The sequence below is a fragment of the Sander lucioperca genome, chromosome 10 (genome assembly GCF_008315115.2).
Source record: "Sander lucioperca isolate FBNREF2018 chromosome 10, SLUC_FBN_1.2, whole genome shotgun sequence".
NCBI classification, from domain to species: domain Eukaryota; kingdom Metazoa; phylum Chordata; class Actinopteri; order Perciformes; family Percidae; genus Sander; species Sander lucioperca.
Window position 1 is genome coordinate 6,150,294 of NC_050182.1, and position 19,837 is coordinate 6,170,130.

The following is a 19,837-nucleotide window of genomic DNA, read 5'->3' on the forward strand; positions in this document are numbered from 1 at the left end:
ACAGAGCATCGGCAATACAAACAACATGATTCAAAGTACAGAGAGACTTAATAAAATAAATACATATTACACTTCAACATACTGACGTTGACAAATGTTTACCGTCCGTACAGAAAGACGAGAGAACGGAACCTTCACTGACGGTGACAGGCTAACTTCAACTAGCTACAACTAGTTGGGTGTCATCTGCGTAGCTTGATAAGAAAAGCCGTGCGACTGAATGACAGACCTGAGAGAGTTGGTGTACAGAGAGAAGAGGAGGGGACCCAGGACTGATCCCTGAGGAACGCCAGTTTTAAGTGGGCAAGGTTCTGAGCTAGGCCCTCTCCAGGTTACCCGGTAGGTTCGGTCTGCCAGGTAAGATGTGAGTAATGAGAGCGCAGAGCCTGAGACACCCAGATTTCGGAGTGTCAAAATGAGGATCTGGTGGTTCACTGTGTCAAAGGCAGCAGAAAGATCCAGAAGGATGATGATGGAAGAGAGAGAGGTTGTTCTAGCGATGTGAAGCTGCTCAGTGACAGCAAGGAGGGCAGTTTCTGTTGAGTGGCCAGCCTTGAAGCCAGACTGGTGGGGATCAAGAAGGTTGTTCTGGTGGAGATATGTAGAGAGTTGATTATAAATGGCACGCTCAAGAGTTTTAAATAGAAATGGAAGAAGGGAGACGGGTCTATAGTTATTTACATCAGAGGAGTCGAGTGTTGGTTTTTTGAGCAGTGGGGTCACTCTTGCCTCTTTGAGAGCATCGGGGAAACAGCCAGTTGACAAGGAGATGTTAATGAGATGGGTGAGGAAAGGAAGGAGGTCCGGAGCAATGGACTGGAGAAGGTGAGAAGGGATAGGATCCAGGGGGCAGGTGGTTGGGCGGGCAGAGGTAATCAAAGTTTTTGGTTTGGAGATAAAGGGGTGAAAGAGGAAAGAGTACTGGAGTGATGGATGGTAAGGTGATTTCAGGAGGTGTGGTTGAGAATGAAGAGCGTATGTCATCTATCTTTTTTACAAAGTAGTTGACAAAGTGGGTTGGTAGGAGGGAGGAGGGAGGAGGTGGACTGGGGGAATCTAGGAGGTTAGAGAAAAAAGTTTTTTGGGGTTCGAGAAAGAGGATTCAATTTTGGTTTGATAAAAAGAGCTTTTGGCTGCAGAAATAGAGGCAGCGAAAGAGGAAAGAAGAGACTGATAGGTAAGCAGATCATCTGGGTGTTTAGATTTCTGCCATTTCCTTTCCGCTGCCCGTATAGTTGATCTTTCAGCACGTACTGAGTCAGATAACCACGGAGCTGGGGAGGATTTGCGAGCCTGTCGGGAAGTAAGAGGGCAGAGAGAGTTGAGAGAGGAGGATAGAGTAGAGAAGAGAGTGTCTGTGGCATCATTGGGAGACATGAGTAAGAAAGAGTCGGATGGAGGGAGGGTTGATAAAGTACATGCCGCCAGAGAAGAAGGAGAGTGAACGAATATTACGGCGGACAGGTATGGTGTCTCTTGAGATATGGTTGTGAGCTTGGGAGAGTGGGAGAGAGTAAGAGATGAAGAAATGGTCTGAGGTATGGAGTGGAGTAACAGTGAGGTTGGCTGTAGAGCAGTTTCTGGTGAATATGAGATCTAAGTGGTTGCCAGCTTTGTGAGTGGGTGGTGAAGGAGAGAGTGAGAGGGCAAAAGAAGAGAGAAGGTGAGAAAAGGCAGCTAACTTCTCTGTCTGGATGTTGAAGTCGCCCAGAAGTACCAGCGGAGGGCCAGTTTCAGGGATGTTTGAAAGAAGGACATCCAGCTCCTCCAAAAACTCTCCCAGAGGACCTGGTGGGCGGTAGATAACAATGATGACTAGTTGTACCGGATGGGTTATGGAGACAGCATGAAGTTCAAAAGATTGTGGAGTGAACTGTGGCAATGGGTAGAGAGAAAATCTCCACTTGGGGTTAATGAGTAGGCCTGTCCCCCCACCTCTACCAGTGGGTCTTGGTGTGTGGGTGAAAGAGTAGGCAGAAGAAAGGGCAGCAGGGGTGGATGTGTTTATCGGTGTAATCCAGGTCTCAGTGAGAGCAAGGAAGTCAAGGGATTTCAGGCTGGCAAAGCCAGAGATGAACTCAGTCTTGCGAGTGGCAGACTGGCAGTTCCACAGGCCACCTGCAACAAGGTGTTGCATGTGTGTGGAACGGGTGGGATAGGTAAGAGAGGTGGGGTTGCGGAAATGTTGCGAGCTAATGCGTGGTTTGTAGTATCTCCGAGAGGAAACACGGACAGGAATGGAGAAGCAGCACATTTCCGGATGAAGACACAGAGCAGTTAAGTGAGATAAAGATAAGATAAAGATAAGGTTAAGCCCATTTAGCCTCCCACGAAGACTCCCGCGTAGACTCCATTGTCTTTGTCCTCCGAGTCTTCGTCTGATGAGGCTGCCGCTGAGGCTGCCGCTTCACGCAATTGCCAACATTAAATACAAGGAGGTGATTGGTGTTGGCTACAGGTGGGGAGGCCACACCCTGGCTAATCAGGCAAAAGCACCTGAGAGTCGTTAACCTCCACTCCCCAAATTCACACTTTACACTAACTAGTTTCACTTTAAGAAAATCCTCTAAATTATGCCTAACAACACAACCAATCCAGCAAGGAACACACAGCAGCAGTAGAAAGTAGAAAAGTACAAGAAGCAGCAAAAACCCAAATAAAGTCTGTACTTAACTTAATATCTAGCAGTCCAGTAGTCAGTTCCTTCAGAAATCAAATGCACTTTCCATGGCAACCCACTGCGGTAAAGCAGTGCAACAGCGCCATCTACCGGCCTGAAGTGAAATGCTGTACATGGAAATGTTATCTTGAATGTAAAAAAATTAAAAAAACACTAAGAAGTAGAAACATTCAGAGGTCCCCACAAACACTAGAAACAAACAGAGGTCCCCACAAACACTAAACACTAGAAACAGTCAGAGGTCCCCACTAATGAATGAATAATCTATGATGTATTAAAGTAGATAAAGAGGAGACTTTATTAATCCGGTGGTGAAATTCACAAGCTACCTGCCAAGTCAAACTTCCACTTTTATTTTGGTGAAAGTAACTCAAAAGTAGTGTAAAGCATTACAATTCAGAGACAGTAATATTGTAATATAAATAATTACTCTCAAATGACAGTAACTAGTAATCTATAATGTATTACATTTTAGAAGTAACTTGCCCAACATTGTTCAGTTCTGTCCCAACCAGGCCTTTTCCTGCCCAGCAACAGAAGTAACATCTGTTTTCTCCTTCCTTTCTTCATTCTCTCAGATTATTCTGGGATGTAATGAACCTTCTTTACACAAAGTATAAAGACTTAAAACACTTTGTTGACAAAAGCATAAGTTCAGATCTCACCTACTATGTATTAGAATTTCAGAATCTCATTAGCAAGCAATTCACTGTTATACTACATAATACCTCAAAATATACTGTATAATTTGACGTGTACAGAGTAAAAACCTACCTGTCAACCAGGTGGGTGCTACACATTGGTGGTGGTAGAGAGTAGTCCGTGTTAGAGGTAAAGTTTGAAAGAAATTATTACTGCATGGTTTAAAGAGGTGTTAAACTGATAAGATCAAATGTTTAGATTGGTATAGTTTATATGGAAAATCTAGTAAAATGCAGGGTAAAAAACCAAGCTGTTGCCTGTAGGGAAAAAATGCATTTGACCTTTCCTGTGTTGGGAATATACCTGTTTAGTTAAAATGTTTTTTGTGATTTCTTTTGTTTGTTTTTTTTCTCTTTAAAGGTTTTTCACCTGTTACTTCGAATCCTGATCCTATTACATTGCTACTTCAACTGATCAAAATAAATATTCTTCTGAGTGAAATCCCAAGTCTGGTCCTTTTCAAGTGTGGGCACCTCACAGTTAAAATACACTTGACAGTTATTGATAGTCTATATCAGCAACGTTTCACCAGGATGTCCCTGGGTTAACACTATGTAGGAATTTCTCCCATCTAGCGGTGAAACTGTATTTTGCATTCAAAAGAATAGTGCTCTCTAGTGCCTCGCTTTTTCAAATGTGTGTTGCAACTACGGTAGCCGTTATGTACCAATAAGCTATGACAACATGTCTTCCAATTTTCCATTTTATGGCGATGAGGATTCCTTCTCCTGTGGCTCGGCATGAGTATGATCCTCTATTATTAACTACAGGGCAGTGACAAGTGCCTCTCACTGATGTCCTTCTCCGTTTCAGCTGGTTTCAGTCACGTGACGCTGGCTCTGAACGAAAACCCGCTGTGGATTAGCGAGACAGGTAGGCTCGTGCTTTATGTCCCTCTCAGCAATTATAGTTTTCAAAATGGCGGAACGACATGGAAGCTTTCTTGGACTTGCCCATCCAATGTAAATACAGATAAGAAATTCTTCGCTTACAAGGATAAGTCAGATCATTGGCAGAGGTCATTTTACACCAATGAGGACATATTTATGAATGAAGATATTGATTTTAGCTAATAAAATACTTAAAACACTACACAGTGGACCTTTAAATATATGAATTGGAAAATAAAGGTATTTTGAACACACTACAGGTGAAGAGTTTTAAACATTTTATATATTAGCATCAAACCTCTGATTAGTAACATTAAGACTAGTATTTTCTGTCAAATAGACAAAGTGTAGTAACATGAATGTTTTCTGAAAGTAGACATGTTATGGAAGATTAATAAAGGTAAAGATGATGTTTCTGTCCGTTAGTGTCTCTTCTTAAAAACAGCAGCATCATAAACATCAAACATTTAGAGATCAGAGCTGAAGTTGAACAGATTATTTTAGTTTCTGCTCCACTTGTGTTCAGTCTATTCTTGTTTCTGATAGAATATAAACTGTGTAAGCGAGTCAGGGCTCCATCTGGTGGAATAATCCTCAACCGATCCTCAAAGATACAAATTTATCACTCTTCATTGTTTCTCTTTTTCAACAAGAACTCTGGACATTTGTTAAGAAACGTTCTGTCTCATAAAATCCAAAAACAATTAGAGTGGAAAGTGTCGGTCATGTTGAGATAAACAGAACACTTTAATTTGGTGAAATAATCCTCAACAGGAGGAAATGTTTTAGGTGTCTGTGTGTGTGAATACAACTCATATCAAGAAAAACATAATCATGTTCGGGGAAACTGCAGCTATTTTATTAGAATAACGTGAGTAAACGTTACTTAACATAATGTAAATAAACTTGAATGGGTAAACTCATCCTTGAACAGATTCTAATCAGCGACGGTGTTTAACAATAAAAACTACAACTCCCATAATTCCACGCAACTTCCCAACGTCATCAGAAGTCTGTGTTACCATCCAGTGTTCAGGTTGAGAGACCCCTAGTGGCAGAAAGTTACATATTGTACGTTTAAAGTCTGCAGTTTTCAGGCTTCTTGTCTTCAGAGAATCAGATGTTTTCTTACAGTTAAAACTAAAATAGTTGTTGTTGTTATTGTTATTATATTGACCTGTAGTTTTACCCACATCTACTTAATGAATAAGTGAACATGACAATATTAAAAACAGACCCAGAGTTAAACTGTCACATGTTTTATTCATCAGGAGACACAAGTTACTCTGATTCATCAGGTAGTAACAGATTACTCTGATTCATCAGGTAGTAACAGATTACTCTGATTCATCAGGTAGTAATAGGTTACTCTGATTCATCAGGTAGTAACAGATTACTCTGATTCATCAGGTAGTAACAGATTACTCATGTATTTTAAACTCAGTAGGTTTGTTTTTGACACAGGTGACCAGGATTTTCTTCTCCACCTCCTCCACCGTGTACTGACAGTTAGGAAGGTTGTTATGAGCAGGATCAACTTTACACTCAACCAGTTTAAAGTTCTCTTTGCTGACTCACTTTCCTCCACCCCCACAGACGGCTCGGACCTCATCCACTGTAGCTTTGATGAAGGTTTTCTCCGGCTTACAGGTGGTTTTGTTGAGGACATCGAATCCTCTGTCAATCATCACCTGGGTGCATAGGTTAGCCACGATATGCTCTTTTTCAAACTTTTTATCATCAACCCCCCTAAAACTACAGCTGGCACAATAGAAACCGCGGCACAGTTGGCACAGAGAGAGCAGCAGAAAACAGGCAAAGAAAGAGATCTTCATGTTGATCTGGAGAACACAGAGTTATAAAAGCTGTTAGAGACTTTACTCTGACATATCTAACATCTATTTATATTATCATATAAAAGCTGTTAGAGACTTTACTCTGACATATCTAACATCTCTTTATATTATCATATAAAAGCTGTTAGAGACTTTACTCTGACATATCTAACATCTCTTTATATTATCATGTAAAAGCTGTTACAGACTTTACTCTGACATATCTAACACCTCTTTATATTATCATATAAAAGCTGTTAGAGAAACTCAATCACTGAAAAATAAGCAAGAACGACAAAAAAGTTAAAACAAAACGACAAAAACGTAAAAATTGTAAAACAAGGTGCAAAAACGGCGTCTGAAGTGTCACAAGAGTAAAAAAAAGTTTGAAAAAGTTCAGAGAAAATCACCAAAAACTTATAAAAAGCATCGTCCTCAAAGCTGAAACAGAATCTATATCAGCAGAGAAGTTTGAATGTCTTAGAGACAGAAAAAGCATTTCTTTCTGTGTTGCAGGTCGTACCCCCCCTCTCCCCTTTCCTGTCTAAAGATGTCACAATAAAAGCTCAAAAAATAATCTTAACAAAGTGTCTGAAAAACATAAAAAAGTATTTTTATTTTCCAAATGCTAATGATTTTAAACTTCTTTCTGAATGTTCAATGTACAGTATTATCAGATTTGGCTGTTCACTTAAAATTAAAGAAATCTATGGACTTCTTACGTAACATTTGTTTTTAGTTTGATAAATGTCTCATGTCTTTGTCATGCCTTAAAAAGTATTATATTTATTACCAATATAGTGTGTACACCACTGCACACAGGATTAAATACAAAACGAGCGACAAAACTGTCAAAAAGCAGCAAGAAAAACTGTCAAAAAAGTGCAAAAAAAAGGTAAAAATAGCCCCGAAAAAAGTATCGAAAAGGTCAAGAATAGAACATAATTCTACGTGATACGAATTATATTTACATCACATTTAACTACATTACATCACAGCTAACTTCAAGGTTTTTTGGAAACGTTCAACAAAGTGTCAAAAATGCAACAAAAATGCAGACAAAAATGTGAAAGAGTGACAAACATCAAAGGAAATGAGAAACCTTGAAAAATACGTAGAAAAACGTGTCAAAAATGTTGAAATTCTTTTTCAACAGAGTGACTGAAAATTCAACAAACAAGTTGACAAAAAATCGAAAACAAAAAGTGACAAAAACTAATGTTAGGAGCCAGAGTCAGCGTTTTCTCTTACCGTAGAGTTGGTGGAGAGAGCTCAGGTGCTGATGAAGATGAAGAAGAGCAGAACTCTGACACAATGCAAATCTGAAGAATGTTCAGATAGAGAAATGAAAAAATCTGCAGTCTTATATCCCCCGACAGAGAGAGGTTGTCTCTTAAGTTAACAGACATCCCACCCACTGATCCTAATTTAAATACACACGTTACTGACAGTCAAAGAGGAACGCGTGAAACCCAAAAGATCAAGTTAAAATGTTAATGTTTTAACACTTGAAGATGTTTTCACACTTTGTTCCAATGCAGGTGCGTACTGTTCATGATGACTTACAAAAATCGAGAAACATTAACTTTAAAATATACTTTTTTATATTATGAAACACAATACTGAGGCAGTTTCTATAGCAGGTATAGCATTAGCTGGATACCTTAGTTGGATTACTTCTATGAAATACATTACAATACATTACAACCTTTTCATAGATCAAATACCAAGATACTATATTAAGATTTTAACTGTTCACGTGACTGTGTGATACTCAATCACCAACACAACGCATCAGTCTGCTGTTTGCGTCTACAGGCACGAGCACATCCACTGATGGCCGTGTAGCCTCCATAGAACATTGACAGGCTCTGGCTAATAAAATGTATACTGCACAGAGCATCAGCAATACAAACATGATAGAAAGTACAGAGAGACTTAATAAAATAAATATATATTACACTTGAACATACTGACGTTCAATCGACACAACTGTTTACAGTCCGTACAGAAAGACGAGAGAACGGAACCTTCACTGACGGTGACAGGCTAACTTCAACTAGCTCGCTAGCTAAAGCTGCTAGCAAATACATATCGTATAAACACATCATAATAATTATAATTATGTCTTTCTCAAGCGCTGGATGGTTATTTCTGAGCGCTCAAGCTAACGTCTCCATGGCAACCCACTACGACACAGTAGACACGAGCAGTGCAACAGCGCCATCTACCGGCATGAAGTGAAATGCTGTACATGGAAATGTTATCTTGAATTTAATAAAATAAAATAAAAACACTAAGAAGTAGACACTCAGAGGTCCCCACAAACACTAGAAACACTCAGAGGTCCCCACAAACACTAGAAACAGTCTATAGGACACACACGCACATACACACGCACATGCACATGCACATGCACATGCACATTCACATTCACACTCACACGCATGCACACACACATTCCTTTTTGCTGTAACGCAATAACATAACGAGTTACTAATTCAATTTTAGTCATATTATACCAGTTACAATCTCAGTGACGAGAGTTAATAAGCATTTTTACACATTTTGTGATTATTTAGGAACACCGCGAAAACAATTCTTCATGAGAAAAAAAAAAGCTGGAGTAGTATTTCATGTTGCTGTATTCGATGGTTGAAATGACTGCAGAAACAGATACATTTCAAGATGGACATTATTTTCAGGAGTTATTACGCTGCATTGAAGATAGCTGTCCCGTCACTGTTCCCGTGGTCAGAGCTAGAACCAGAGACGGTACGGACAACATCTGTGTCCCAACAGGTGACGGTTCGGACAACATCTGTGTCCCAACAGCTGACGGTACATCAGCGTGGACAGCCGTGTGTCCGAGCTGCTGACAGCTATAAACATGTCGGGAATTAATGTTTAGGCTTGCTACACGTAAATATAATTACATTTTATCAGACGTAGAAAGTAACTACACCGCACTTCAATACAACCGTACGGTACTTTTAATTGAGTATTTTCATTTTCTCCTACTTGCCTATTGTATGTTTTACTTCTCTATTTTTATAGCTTTATTTACTTTGCATATTCAAATTAATTATACAAAATATTATAATTAATCTATGATTTATTAAAGTGGATAAAGAGGAGACTTTATTGATCTGGTGGTGAAATTCACAAGCAACCTGCCTAGTCAAACTTCCACTTTTATTTTGGTATTACATTTTGGAAGTAATTTGCCCAACACTGTTCTGTTCTGTCCCAACCAGGCCTTTTCCTGCCCAGCAACAGAAGTACAGACGTACCGTCTGCTTTCTCCTTCCTTTGTTCATTCTCTCAGATTATTCTGGGATGTACTGAACCTTCTTTGAATAAAGAATACAGACTTAAAAGACTTGGCTTACAGAAGCATTATTTCAGATCTCACCTACTATGTATTAGAATTTCCACCACACTCATTAGCAAGCAATGGAACAATATATCTTCTGTTATATTCCATAATACCTCAAATATACTGTATATTTTGACATGTGTACAGAGTAAAAGCCTACCTGTCACCGAGGTGGGTGCTACACATTGGTGGTGGTAGAGAGTAGTCCCATCTAGTGGTGAAACTGTATTTTGCATTCAATCGAATTGTGCTCTCTAGCGCCTCACGTTTTCAAATGCGTGTTGCAACTACTGTAGCAGTTATGTACCAAGAAGCTATGACAACATGTCTTCCAATTTTCTCTTTTTTGGTGACGAGTATGCCTTCACCTGTGGCTCGGCATGAGTATGATCCTCCATTATGAACTAAAATGCAGTGACAAGTGCCTCTCACTGATCTCTTCTCGCGTTTTGGATTAGCTAGACAGGTAGGCTAGCGCTTTATATCCCTCTCAGCCATTAAAGTTTTTCAAAATGGCAGAACGACATGGAAGCTTTCTTGGACTTGCCCATCCAATGTAAATACAGATAAGAAATTCTTTGCTTACGAGGATAAGTCAGATCATTGGCAGAGGTCATTTTACACAACTGAGGACATATTTATGAATGAAGACATTGATTTTAGCTAATGAAATACTTAAAACACTACACACTGTACCTTTAAATATATTAATTGGAAAATTCAGGTATTTTGAGGAAACAAAATGAATTGTGTTAATGAGATGGCCTGAACACACTGATGTTGGGCTAGTTGTGTAATTGTGTGAAAATGTGACTGCAGATCGGACAAAAGGATGTTAGTGATTGTGCTAAAATGTAAACTTTTAAAGATATGAATTGGAAAATTCAGGAATTTCAAACACACTACAGGTGAAGAGTTTTAAACATTTTAACTAACAGATATCAGCATCAAACCTCTCTAATTAATGACATTAAGACTATTTTTTTCTGTCAAACAGACACAATGTAGTAACATGAATGTGTTCTGAAAGAAGACACGTTATGGAAGATTAATAAAGGTAAGGAAGATGTTTGTCTGTTAGTGTCTCTCCTTAAAACCAGCAGCATCATCAACATCAAACATTTAGAGATCAGAGCTGAAGTTTAACAGATTATTTTAGTAAGTGCTCCACTTGTGTTCAGTCTGTTCTTGTTTCTGACTGAATATAAACTGTGTAAGAGAGTCAGGGCGCCATCTGGTGGAATAATCCTCAACTCATCCTCAAAGATGCACATTTCTCACTGTTCATTGTTCCCATTTTCAACAAGAAGAACTCTGGACATTTGTTAACAGATGTTCTGTCACATAAAATCCAAAAACAATGAGAGTGGAAAGTGTCAGTCATGTTGAGATAAACAGAACACTTTAATTTGGTGAAATAATCCTCAACAGGATGAAATGTTTTAATTGTGTGTGTTTGTGTGTGTGTGTGTGTGTGTCTCTGTGTGTGTGTCGCTGTATGTGTGTGTGTGTGTGTGTGTGTGTGTGTCAGACTGCAGCTATTTTATTAGAATGACGTGAATACACTTGAACCCACATGTACTTTATGAATAAGTAAACATGACAACATTAAAAACAGACCCAGAGTTACACTTACACTTGAACATACTGACGTTCAATCGACACAACTGTTTACAGTCCGTACAGAAAGACGAGAGAACGGAACCTTCACTGACAGTGACAGGCTAACTTCAACTAGCTCGCTAGCTAAAGCTGCTAGCAAATACGTATCATATAAACACATCATAGTAATTATAATTTTGTCTTTCTCAAGCGCTGGATGTTTATTTCTGAGCGCTCGAGCTACCGTCTCCATGGCAACCCACTATGGTAAAGCAGTGCAACAGCGCCATCTATCGGCATTAAATGAAATACATGGAAATGTTATCTTGAATGTAATAAAACAAAACAAAAAAAAAAAACACTAAGATTTAGAAACACTCAGAGGTCCCCACAAACACTAGAAACACTCTATAGGACACACACGCACATGCACATGTACGCATGTTCCTTTTTGCGTTGCGACATGGAAGCCTCCTTGGACTTGCTCGTCCAATGTAAATACAGATAAGAAATTCTTTGCTTACGAGGATAAGTCAGATCTTTGGCAGAGGTCATTTTACACCAATGAGGACATATTTATGAATGAAGACATTGATTTTAGCTAATAAAATACTTACAACACTACACAGTGTACCTTTAAATATATGAATTGGAAAATGCAAGCATTTTGAACACACTACAGGTGAAGAGTTTTAAACATTTTAACTAACATATATCAGCATCAAACCTCTTTGGGGCCTGTTTCACAAAACCAAGATAAGGGATTAAGCCGGGATTTCCCCGTTATCCTGGATGAATTTAGCCTTGACTCAGTTTCACGAAAGCGGAGGCACATAAATCACCATGGAGATTTATTCTGTGCAGCTAGCCTGCTCCAGACCAGGCTAACAGTCAGGCTAACAGCTAGCCTGCTCCCGACCAGGCTAACAGCCAGGATTTATTAATCCTGGGGCCTTTTCTGATCACCCAGCAGTGGTTTTACCCTATTGTTATCAGCCTTGATTAAAATACAACAGGTGCATATTGCTGTTCATTTAAGTATTATTTAAAGTTGTGACCATTATTTTCATTCATTGTTACTGTTATATTGCTGTATGAAGACTGCTGTTCATATTGTTGTTAGAAGTTTGATGAATATATTACGGCAGTTGTTGAGATAATTAGAAAAGGCTGATAAAATTTCAAATATGTTTTAAATGAAGTCTGTTACTGAGGTCAATTCTTTAATTCATTCTTTAACAATAAGGATCATGTTTGTTCTGCTTCCATGTGCATTGTATTTGGCATTCTTAGCACACAATTTGTGTTGTCCAGTAAACTGGGAGTATAATTTGGGAAGGTTGTACATTTTAAGAACATATCCTAATTTTACAATACTCCAAAATTATGGACTTAGTTCACTGGACCAGTAACTATGATGTAGGCTACTGTACATTCATGTGACAACAGGGAGAGGACACCTCAATGGTTTTTGACCTTATATTTTGCTGGGGGGGGGGAAATAACTGTTTAATACACTGTTTCATTCATGTTTACAGTGTGCATGGAATTTATCACTTAATTATCTTTATAGTTCCTAGATTTTAGAGTCCAATTTCTTCAGTGTCTTTATTTTCTATGTCCATATATACAAGGGAGCAAGGCATATAATATGTAGAGAAGGAAACTCGTCCTCTATAAGAAAAAAAAATAATTAAAAAACGCGAGAAAAAGCGTGGCAGATAATAGCGGACAGACTGAATGATAGTCTAAAAATATACATTTATGAACTACTGCTCTTAACTGAAACCATTCAATGAGTCACTGTCATTTGCAAAAACGAACAGTTGTACACTTTGCATTAAAAACGAACAGTGGAAGTTAATATGACTTAGGTCATTTATATTTTAGCCCATGAGAGAGAGGGAGAAACAGAGTGAAAGAGATATTTACGCATCATATTCTAGCGTTGTAGAAAATTGATCTTCATGGTAAAATTCCTGAGTAACATTATCTTCGGCTTACTTTTAAGAGTACAGCTGTTAATTTGTGCAAATGATTAGTAATGATTAGTACTAGTAAGTAGTAGTTACTACTTACGCATTCAGTCGGTCCGTGATCGTCTGCTATGCTTTCGCTCGCTGTTTCATTACAGAGGCCGTGTTTCTTTTTTACAAATAATGTGTTTCACGTCATCATACTTCCACAAGAAGAAGCTGCTCACTCTGTATAAAGTATGAACAATGCGTATTCTCCATTTTAGCATCAGTAAATCTGTGATCGACCTCGCGGTCTTTTGAGGAAAGCCGTGGACGCGCATCTATCTGAATTACTTCAGCCTGGCTCGACCTAGTCGCTCCTCCACAGCCTGGCTTGGCCTTCATGAAACACACCAAGCCAGGATGCTCAGATTAGACTAGGTCAAGCCTCGCTTTATCAGTTATCCTGGATTTATATATTCTGCTTTTGTTAAACAGGCCCCTGATTAATGAAATTAAGACTATTTTTTTCTGTCAAACAGACAAAGTGTAGTAACATGAATGTTTTCTGAATGAAGACATTTTATGGAAGATAAATAAAGGTAAAGATGATGTTTCTGTCTGTTAGTGTCTCTCCTTAAAAACAGCAGCATCATGAACAAAATATTTAGAGTTCAGAGCTGAAGTTGAACAGATTATTTTAGTTTCTGCTCCACTTGTGTTCAGTCTGTTCTTGTTTCTGACAGAATATAAACTGTGTTAGAGAGTCAGAGCGCCATCTGGTGGCACAATCCTCAACTCATCCTCAAAGATACACATTTCTCACTCTTCATTGTTCCCCTTTTCAACAACAAGAACTCTGGACATTTGTTAAGAAATGTTCTGTCTCATAAAATCCAAAAACAATGAGAGTGGAAAGTGTCGGTCATGTTGAGATAAACAGAACACTTTAATTTGGTGAAATAATCATGAACAGGAGGAAATGTTTTAGCTGTGTGTGTATGTGTGTCTGTGTGTGTTAATATGACTCAAATCAAGAAAAAACTGCAGCTATTTTATTAGAATGACGTGAAAACACTTGAACCCACATCTACTTTATGAATGAGTGAACATGATGACATGAAAAACAGACCCACATTTAAATTGTCACATGTGTTTTATTCAACAGGAGACACAAGTTACTCTGATTCATCAGGTAGTAACAAATTACTCTGATTCATCAGGTAGTAACAGATTACTCATGTATTTTAAACTCAGTAGGTTTGTTTTTGACACAGGTGACCAGGATTTTCTTCTCCACCTCCTCCACCGTGTACTGACAGTTGGGAGGCTTGTTCTGAGCAGGATCAACTTTACACTCAACCAGTTTAAAGTTCTCTTTGCTGACTCCCTTTCCTCCACCCCCACAGACGGCTCGGACCTCGTCCACTGTAGCTTTGATGAAGGTTTTCTCCGGCTTACAGGTGGTTTTGTTGAGGACATCAAATCCTCTGTCAATCATCACCTGGGTGCATAGGTTAGCCACGATATGCTCTTGTTCAAACTTGTTATCATCAACCCCCCTAACGTTAATCCTATTGGAATCAAAGATAGAACCGCTGCACAGTTGGCACAGAGAGAGCAGCAGAAAACTGGCAAAGAAAGAGATCTTCATGTTGATCTGGAGAACACAGAGTTATAAAAGCTGTTAGAGACTTTACTCTGACATATCTAACACCTCTTTATATTATCATATAAAAGCTGTTAGAGACTTTACTCTGACATATCTAACATCTCTTTATATTATCATATAAAAGCTGTTAGAGACTTTACTCTGACATATCTAACATCTCTTTATATTATCATATAAAAGCTGTTAGAGACTTTACTCTGACATATCTAACATCTCTTTATATTATCATATAAAAGCTGTTAGAGAAACTCAATCACTGAAAAATAAGCAAGAACAACAAAAAAGTTAAAACAAAACGACAAAAACGTAAAAATTGTAAAAAAAAGGTGCAAAAACAGCGTCTGAAGTGTCACTAGTAAAAAAAGTTTGAAAAAGTTCAGAGAAAATCACCAAAAACGTATAAAAAGCATCGTCCTCAAAGCTGAAACAGAATCTATATCAGCAGAGAAGTTTGAATGTCTTAGAGACAGAAAAAGCATTTCTTTCTGTGTTGCGGGTCGTACCCCCCCTCTCCCCTTTCCTATCTAAAGATGTCACAATAAAAGCTCAAAAAATAATCTTAACAAAGTGTCTGAAAAACATAAAAAAAGTATTTTTATTTTCCAAATGCTAATGATTTTAAACTTCTTTCTGAATGTTCAATGTACAGTATTATCAGACTTGGCTTTTCACTTAAAATGAAAGAAATCTATGGACTTCTTAGGTAACATTTGTTTTTAGTTTGCAGAACTCCAAAGACATGAGATATTTATCAGAGCTCATGAAGTGTGATTCACACAGAAAGTCAAGAAAAAGCTGGTTGAATCTACCTTTTTGCCAGTTTTAGACTATGGAGATGTGTTTTACAGACACTCCACAAAGACTCTGTTGAAATCATTGGATTCTGTGTATCATTGAGCACTGAGATTTATAATGCATGCCAAATACTCTACCCATCACTGTGTATAATATGAAATGGTTGATTGGCCCTCACTCAACACAAGAAGGCTCAAGCATTGGTTGATCTTTGTGTACAAATCATTAACTGGACACACTCCTTCATATTTAACTACAGTTTTAACACCTAGTAGAGATCTACTAGGTGTTAAAAGTGAACACAATCTAAGATCAAGTAGATACATACTGTATGATGTTCCACAAACTAAAACTGAGTTTGGCAAAACTGCTTTTAGTTACATTGCTCCAACTTCATGGAATGAGTTACAATATCAGCTAAAACTGCAGGTTTTTATTTCACATACTGAATTCAAGTCCTGCCTAAATCAAATATATCAACATGTCTGCACTTGTTTTAAAGTGTGATTTTCTTCTTGACCAGGGCTTCCTTAAAAAGTATTATATTTATTACCAATATAGTGTGTACACCACTGCACACAGGATTAAATACATTTCATATACAGGTTCAACAGATTTATTTCTGTAGAAGAAATCTATAAAGTCCTGATGCAGCGAGATGAAGTTAGACAAACAAAACAATGAATTGAAAATAAAAACAAACTTTTGAGTTTTCGTCCTTGCAGATGAAACAGAATCAGAGAAGTTTAAATGTGTTAAAGACAGAATAATAATATAAAGTACATTTACCTGAATGACAGGAGAGAGATGAGTTCTAGAGTCAGCAGCAGGAGAGATACCTGGAATATCACATGATAACACACACACTACATTACATCACAGTTAACTACATTACATCACATTTAACTACGTTTATCACATTTAACTACATTACGTCACATTTAATTACGTTACATCACACTTAACTAAAAAAGTGGCGACAAAACTGTCAAAAAGTGCAGAAAAAAGGAAAAAATAGCCCCGAAAAAAGTATCGAAAAGGTTAAGAATAGAACATAATTCTACGTGATACGAATTATATTTACATCACATTTAACTACATTACATCACAGTTAACTTCAAGGTTTTTTGGAAACGGTTAACAAAGTGTCAAAAATGCAACAAAAATGCAGACAAAAATGTGAAAGAGTGACAAACATCAAAGGAAATGACAAACCTTGAAAAATACGTAGAAAAACATGTCAAAATGTTGAAATTCTTTTTCAACAGAGTGACTGAAAATTCAACAAACAAGTTGATAAAAAATCGAAAACAAAGTGACAAAAACTAATGTTAGGAGCCAGAGTCAGCGTTTTCTCTTACCGTAGAGTTGGTGGAGAGAGCTCAGGTGCTGATGAAGATGAAGAAGAAGAGCAGAACTCTGACACAATGCAAATCTGAAGAATGTTCAGATAGAGAAATGAAATAGTCTGCAGTCTTATATCCTCCGACAGAGAGAGGTTGTCTCTGAAGTTAACAGACATCCCACCCACTGATCCTAATTTAAATACACACATTACTGACAGTCAAAGATGAACGCGTGAAACCCAAAAGATCAAGTTAAAATGTTAATGTTTTAACACTTGAAGATGTTTTCACACTTTGTTCCAATGCAGGTGCGTACTGTTCATGATGACTTACAAAAATAGAGAAACATTAACTTTAAAATATACTTTTTTATATTATGAAACACAATACTGAGGCAGTTTCTATAGCAGGTATAGCATTAGCTTTCACTAGCAGCTAGAACTGACTTTTACATCAGGATTTATTTTGCTTAATGTCAAAGTCAAGATTTTTGTGCTTAAAGTGCTTTACATTAAAAAAAGCAGAACTAGAAATAGGAATACACAACAAGATAGTCAACAAGAACAAACAAGACATACAAGTGGATCTATACACACACACACACACACACACACACACACACACACACACACACACACACACACACACACACACTCATACTTCGGCATCCCCATTTCAGACTCCCTCTCATGGTCCTTCCATATCAGCTGTGCCATTAAGAAGGCACATTAGAGGCTTTATTTTCTGAGGTGTCTCAAGAAATATGGTATGTCCCTTTAGATGCTACAGAACTTGTACCGTTGTTCAATTGAGAGTATACTGACAGGCAACATTGTAGTGTGGTTTGGCAGAGCTACTTCACATGACCTTAATCTTCTGACAAAGGTGGTGAAAACTGCATCTAAAATCATTGGGTTCCACTTGAACTGCTCCAAAACATTTACTGGAAATGCAGCACTAAGAAGGCACCAGGTATTATGGAGGATTCTAGTCATCCTGAACACAATCTCTTCTCCCTCCTTCCATCAGGGAGACGTTTGTAGAGCATCCCAACTCATACATCACGTTTCACACACACACACACACACACACACACACACACACACACACACGCACACACTCGCACACAAACACACACTCTCTCTCTCTCTCACACACACACACACACACACACTCTTACACATACACACACACAGACACACACACTCACACAGTCCAACATACTCACACACTCACACACAAACGCGCACACACATACACAAACAAACAAACACTCACACACACTCATACACTCAAGTTAAGATGTTAATGTTTTAACACTTTAAGAAGTTTTCACACTTTTTTCCAATGTAGGCACTTATTGTAAATGATGATCTACAAAAATAGAGAAACATTACCTTTGAAAAATACACACACACACATGCACACACACTCATACATACACATTAACACACACACACACACACACACACACACACACACACACACACACTCATACATTCAACTTAAAGGACAAATGAACCTAGAGGTTAATACCGTGTACAGTGTCGACCGTTCTCTGGGATATGTTTTCATGCTGATCGAATGTGTCTCTAGCTTGAAACAAGCTAGCCCAAACCGCTGAGTAGCTTATTATGCTAGTATTCGGGGCATTGGTAGAGTAAAAATAAATCACTATTTTATACCACTACCAAGGCTTAAAATAGCACCAAACTTTCACAGTAGCATAATAAGGGCCCCTACATGTAAACTAAAGCATTGAGAAGTTTGTAAGTGTACAGACATTAATTCATATTTATATAATATATTCGACTGGTCATGACTGTTTTCCAAAGCTGGCGCTGCCTCTCTGATCATTCCTGTGTTTTCTTTAATGGCACTATCTCTGTGCAAAAAAGTGTCCAAACAAAGTTAATAAGAAAACGGTATATCACTGACAACACCAGTGAAACATTCATTCAGCTTTTCTCGTCCACACCCACCCTCTCAGGGGTCTCAGTCACTGAGCTTGTAGACAATTTCAATTGTAAAATTACAAATGTTATTGATGCCATTGCTCCCATTAAGGTAAAAACTGTCTCTGATAAGAAAAGATCTAAATGGAGAAATGCCATACTGGTAAGAACAGAAAAAAGAGAGTGTCGAAAAGCAGAACGCAGGTGGCGAAAAACTAATCTCCAGGTCCACTACAACACCTTTAAAGAGAGTCTTCGCATTTATAATTTGGAACTGAGGAATGCAAGGCGGTCCTTCTTCTCGGACATTATTGCCAAAAACAATAATAATTCACGTGCTTTGTTTGCTACTGTCGATAGGTTAACAAACCCTCCAGTACCAGTAGCATCTGAACTTTTATCCACAAAGGCCTGCAATGATTTTGCCACCTTCTTCAATGACAAAATTCAGAAAGTCAGTGCTTCCATATCGAGTACAGGGTATGTGTTGTCACAGTGTCCAGGCAAAACAGATTCCAATATGACCCAATTTCATATGATTAACCGTAAAAACCTGGAGGACATTATACAACATCTGAAAACCTCCTCCTGCTGCCTTGATATTCTACCAACGGGCCTTTTCAAAAATGTTGCAAATTGTTTGGCTACAGATCTTCTACAGATTGTAAACACGTCTCTTCTCTCTGGTATCTTCCCACAGGCCCTGAAAACTGCAGTCATTAAGCCACTCTTAAAAAAGAATAATCTAGACACGTCACTAATGAGCAACTATAGGCCGATATCAAACCTTCCATTTTTAAGTAAAATCATTGAAAAAACGGTTTCTCAACAACTGAACCTTTTCTTGACAGTAAACAACAGTTTTGATGCCTTCCAGTCGGGTTTTCGACCACACCACAGCACTGAGACAGCTCTTGTTAAAGTCGTTAATGACATCCACTTAAACACAGATAGATAGTGGCAAAATTTCGGTCTTGGTATTACTTGATCTCAGTGCTGCATTTGATACGGTCGACCATGACA

General features: G+C 38.2%; 1 protein-coding gene across 1 annotated transcript in view; it reads right to left on the bottom strand.

The window, feature by feature from the left end:
* Positions 1–16,948, bottom strand: part of LOC118496108 (ribonuclease pancreatic-like) — a 22,764-nt gene extending 5,816 nt beyond the window's left edge. Inside the window, exons 1-3 of the mRNA XM_036006368.1 lie at positions 16,875–16,948; positions 16,303–16,352; positions 14,347–14,706 (exon numbers count right to left, since the gene is read on the bottom strand). Coding sequence (XP_035862261.1) covers positions 14,347–14,700 — 354 coding nt within the window. The 5' untranslated portion in view covers positions 14,701–14,706; positions 16,303–16,352; positions 16,875–16,948. The remainder of the gene's footprint in view (positions 1–14,346; positions 14,707–16,302; positions 16,353–16,874) is intronic.
* Positions 16,949–19,837: the final 2,889 nt, after the last annotated feature.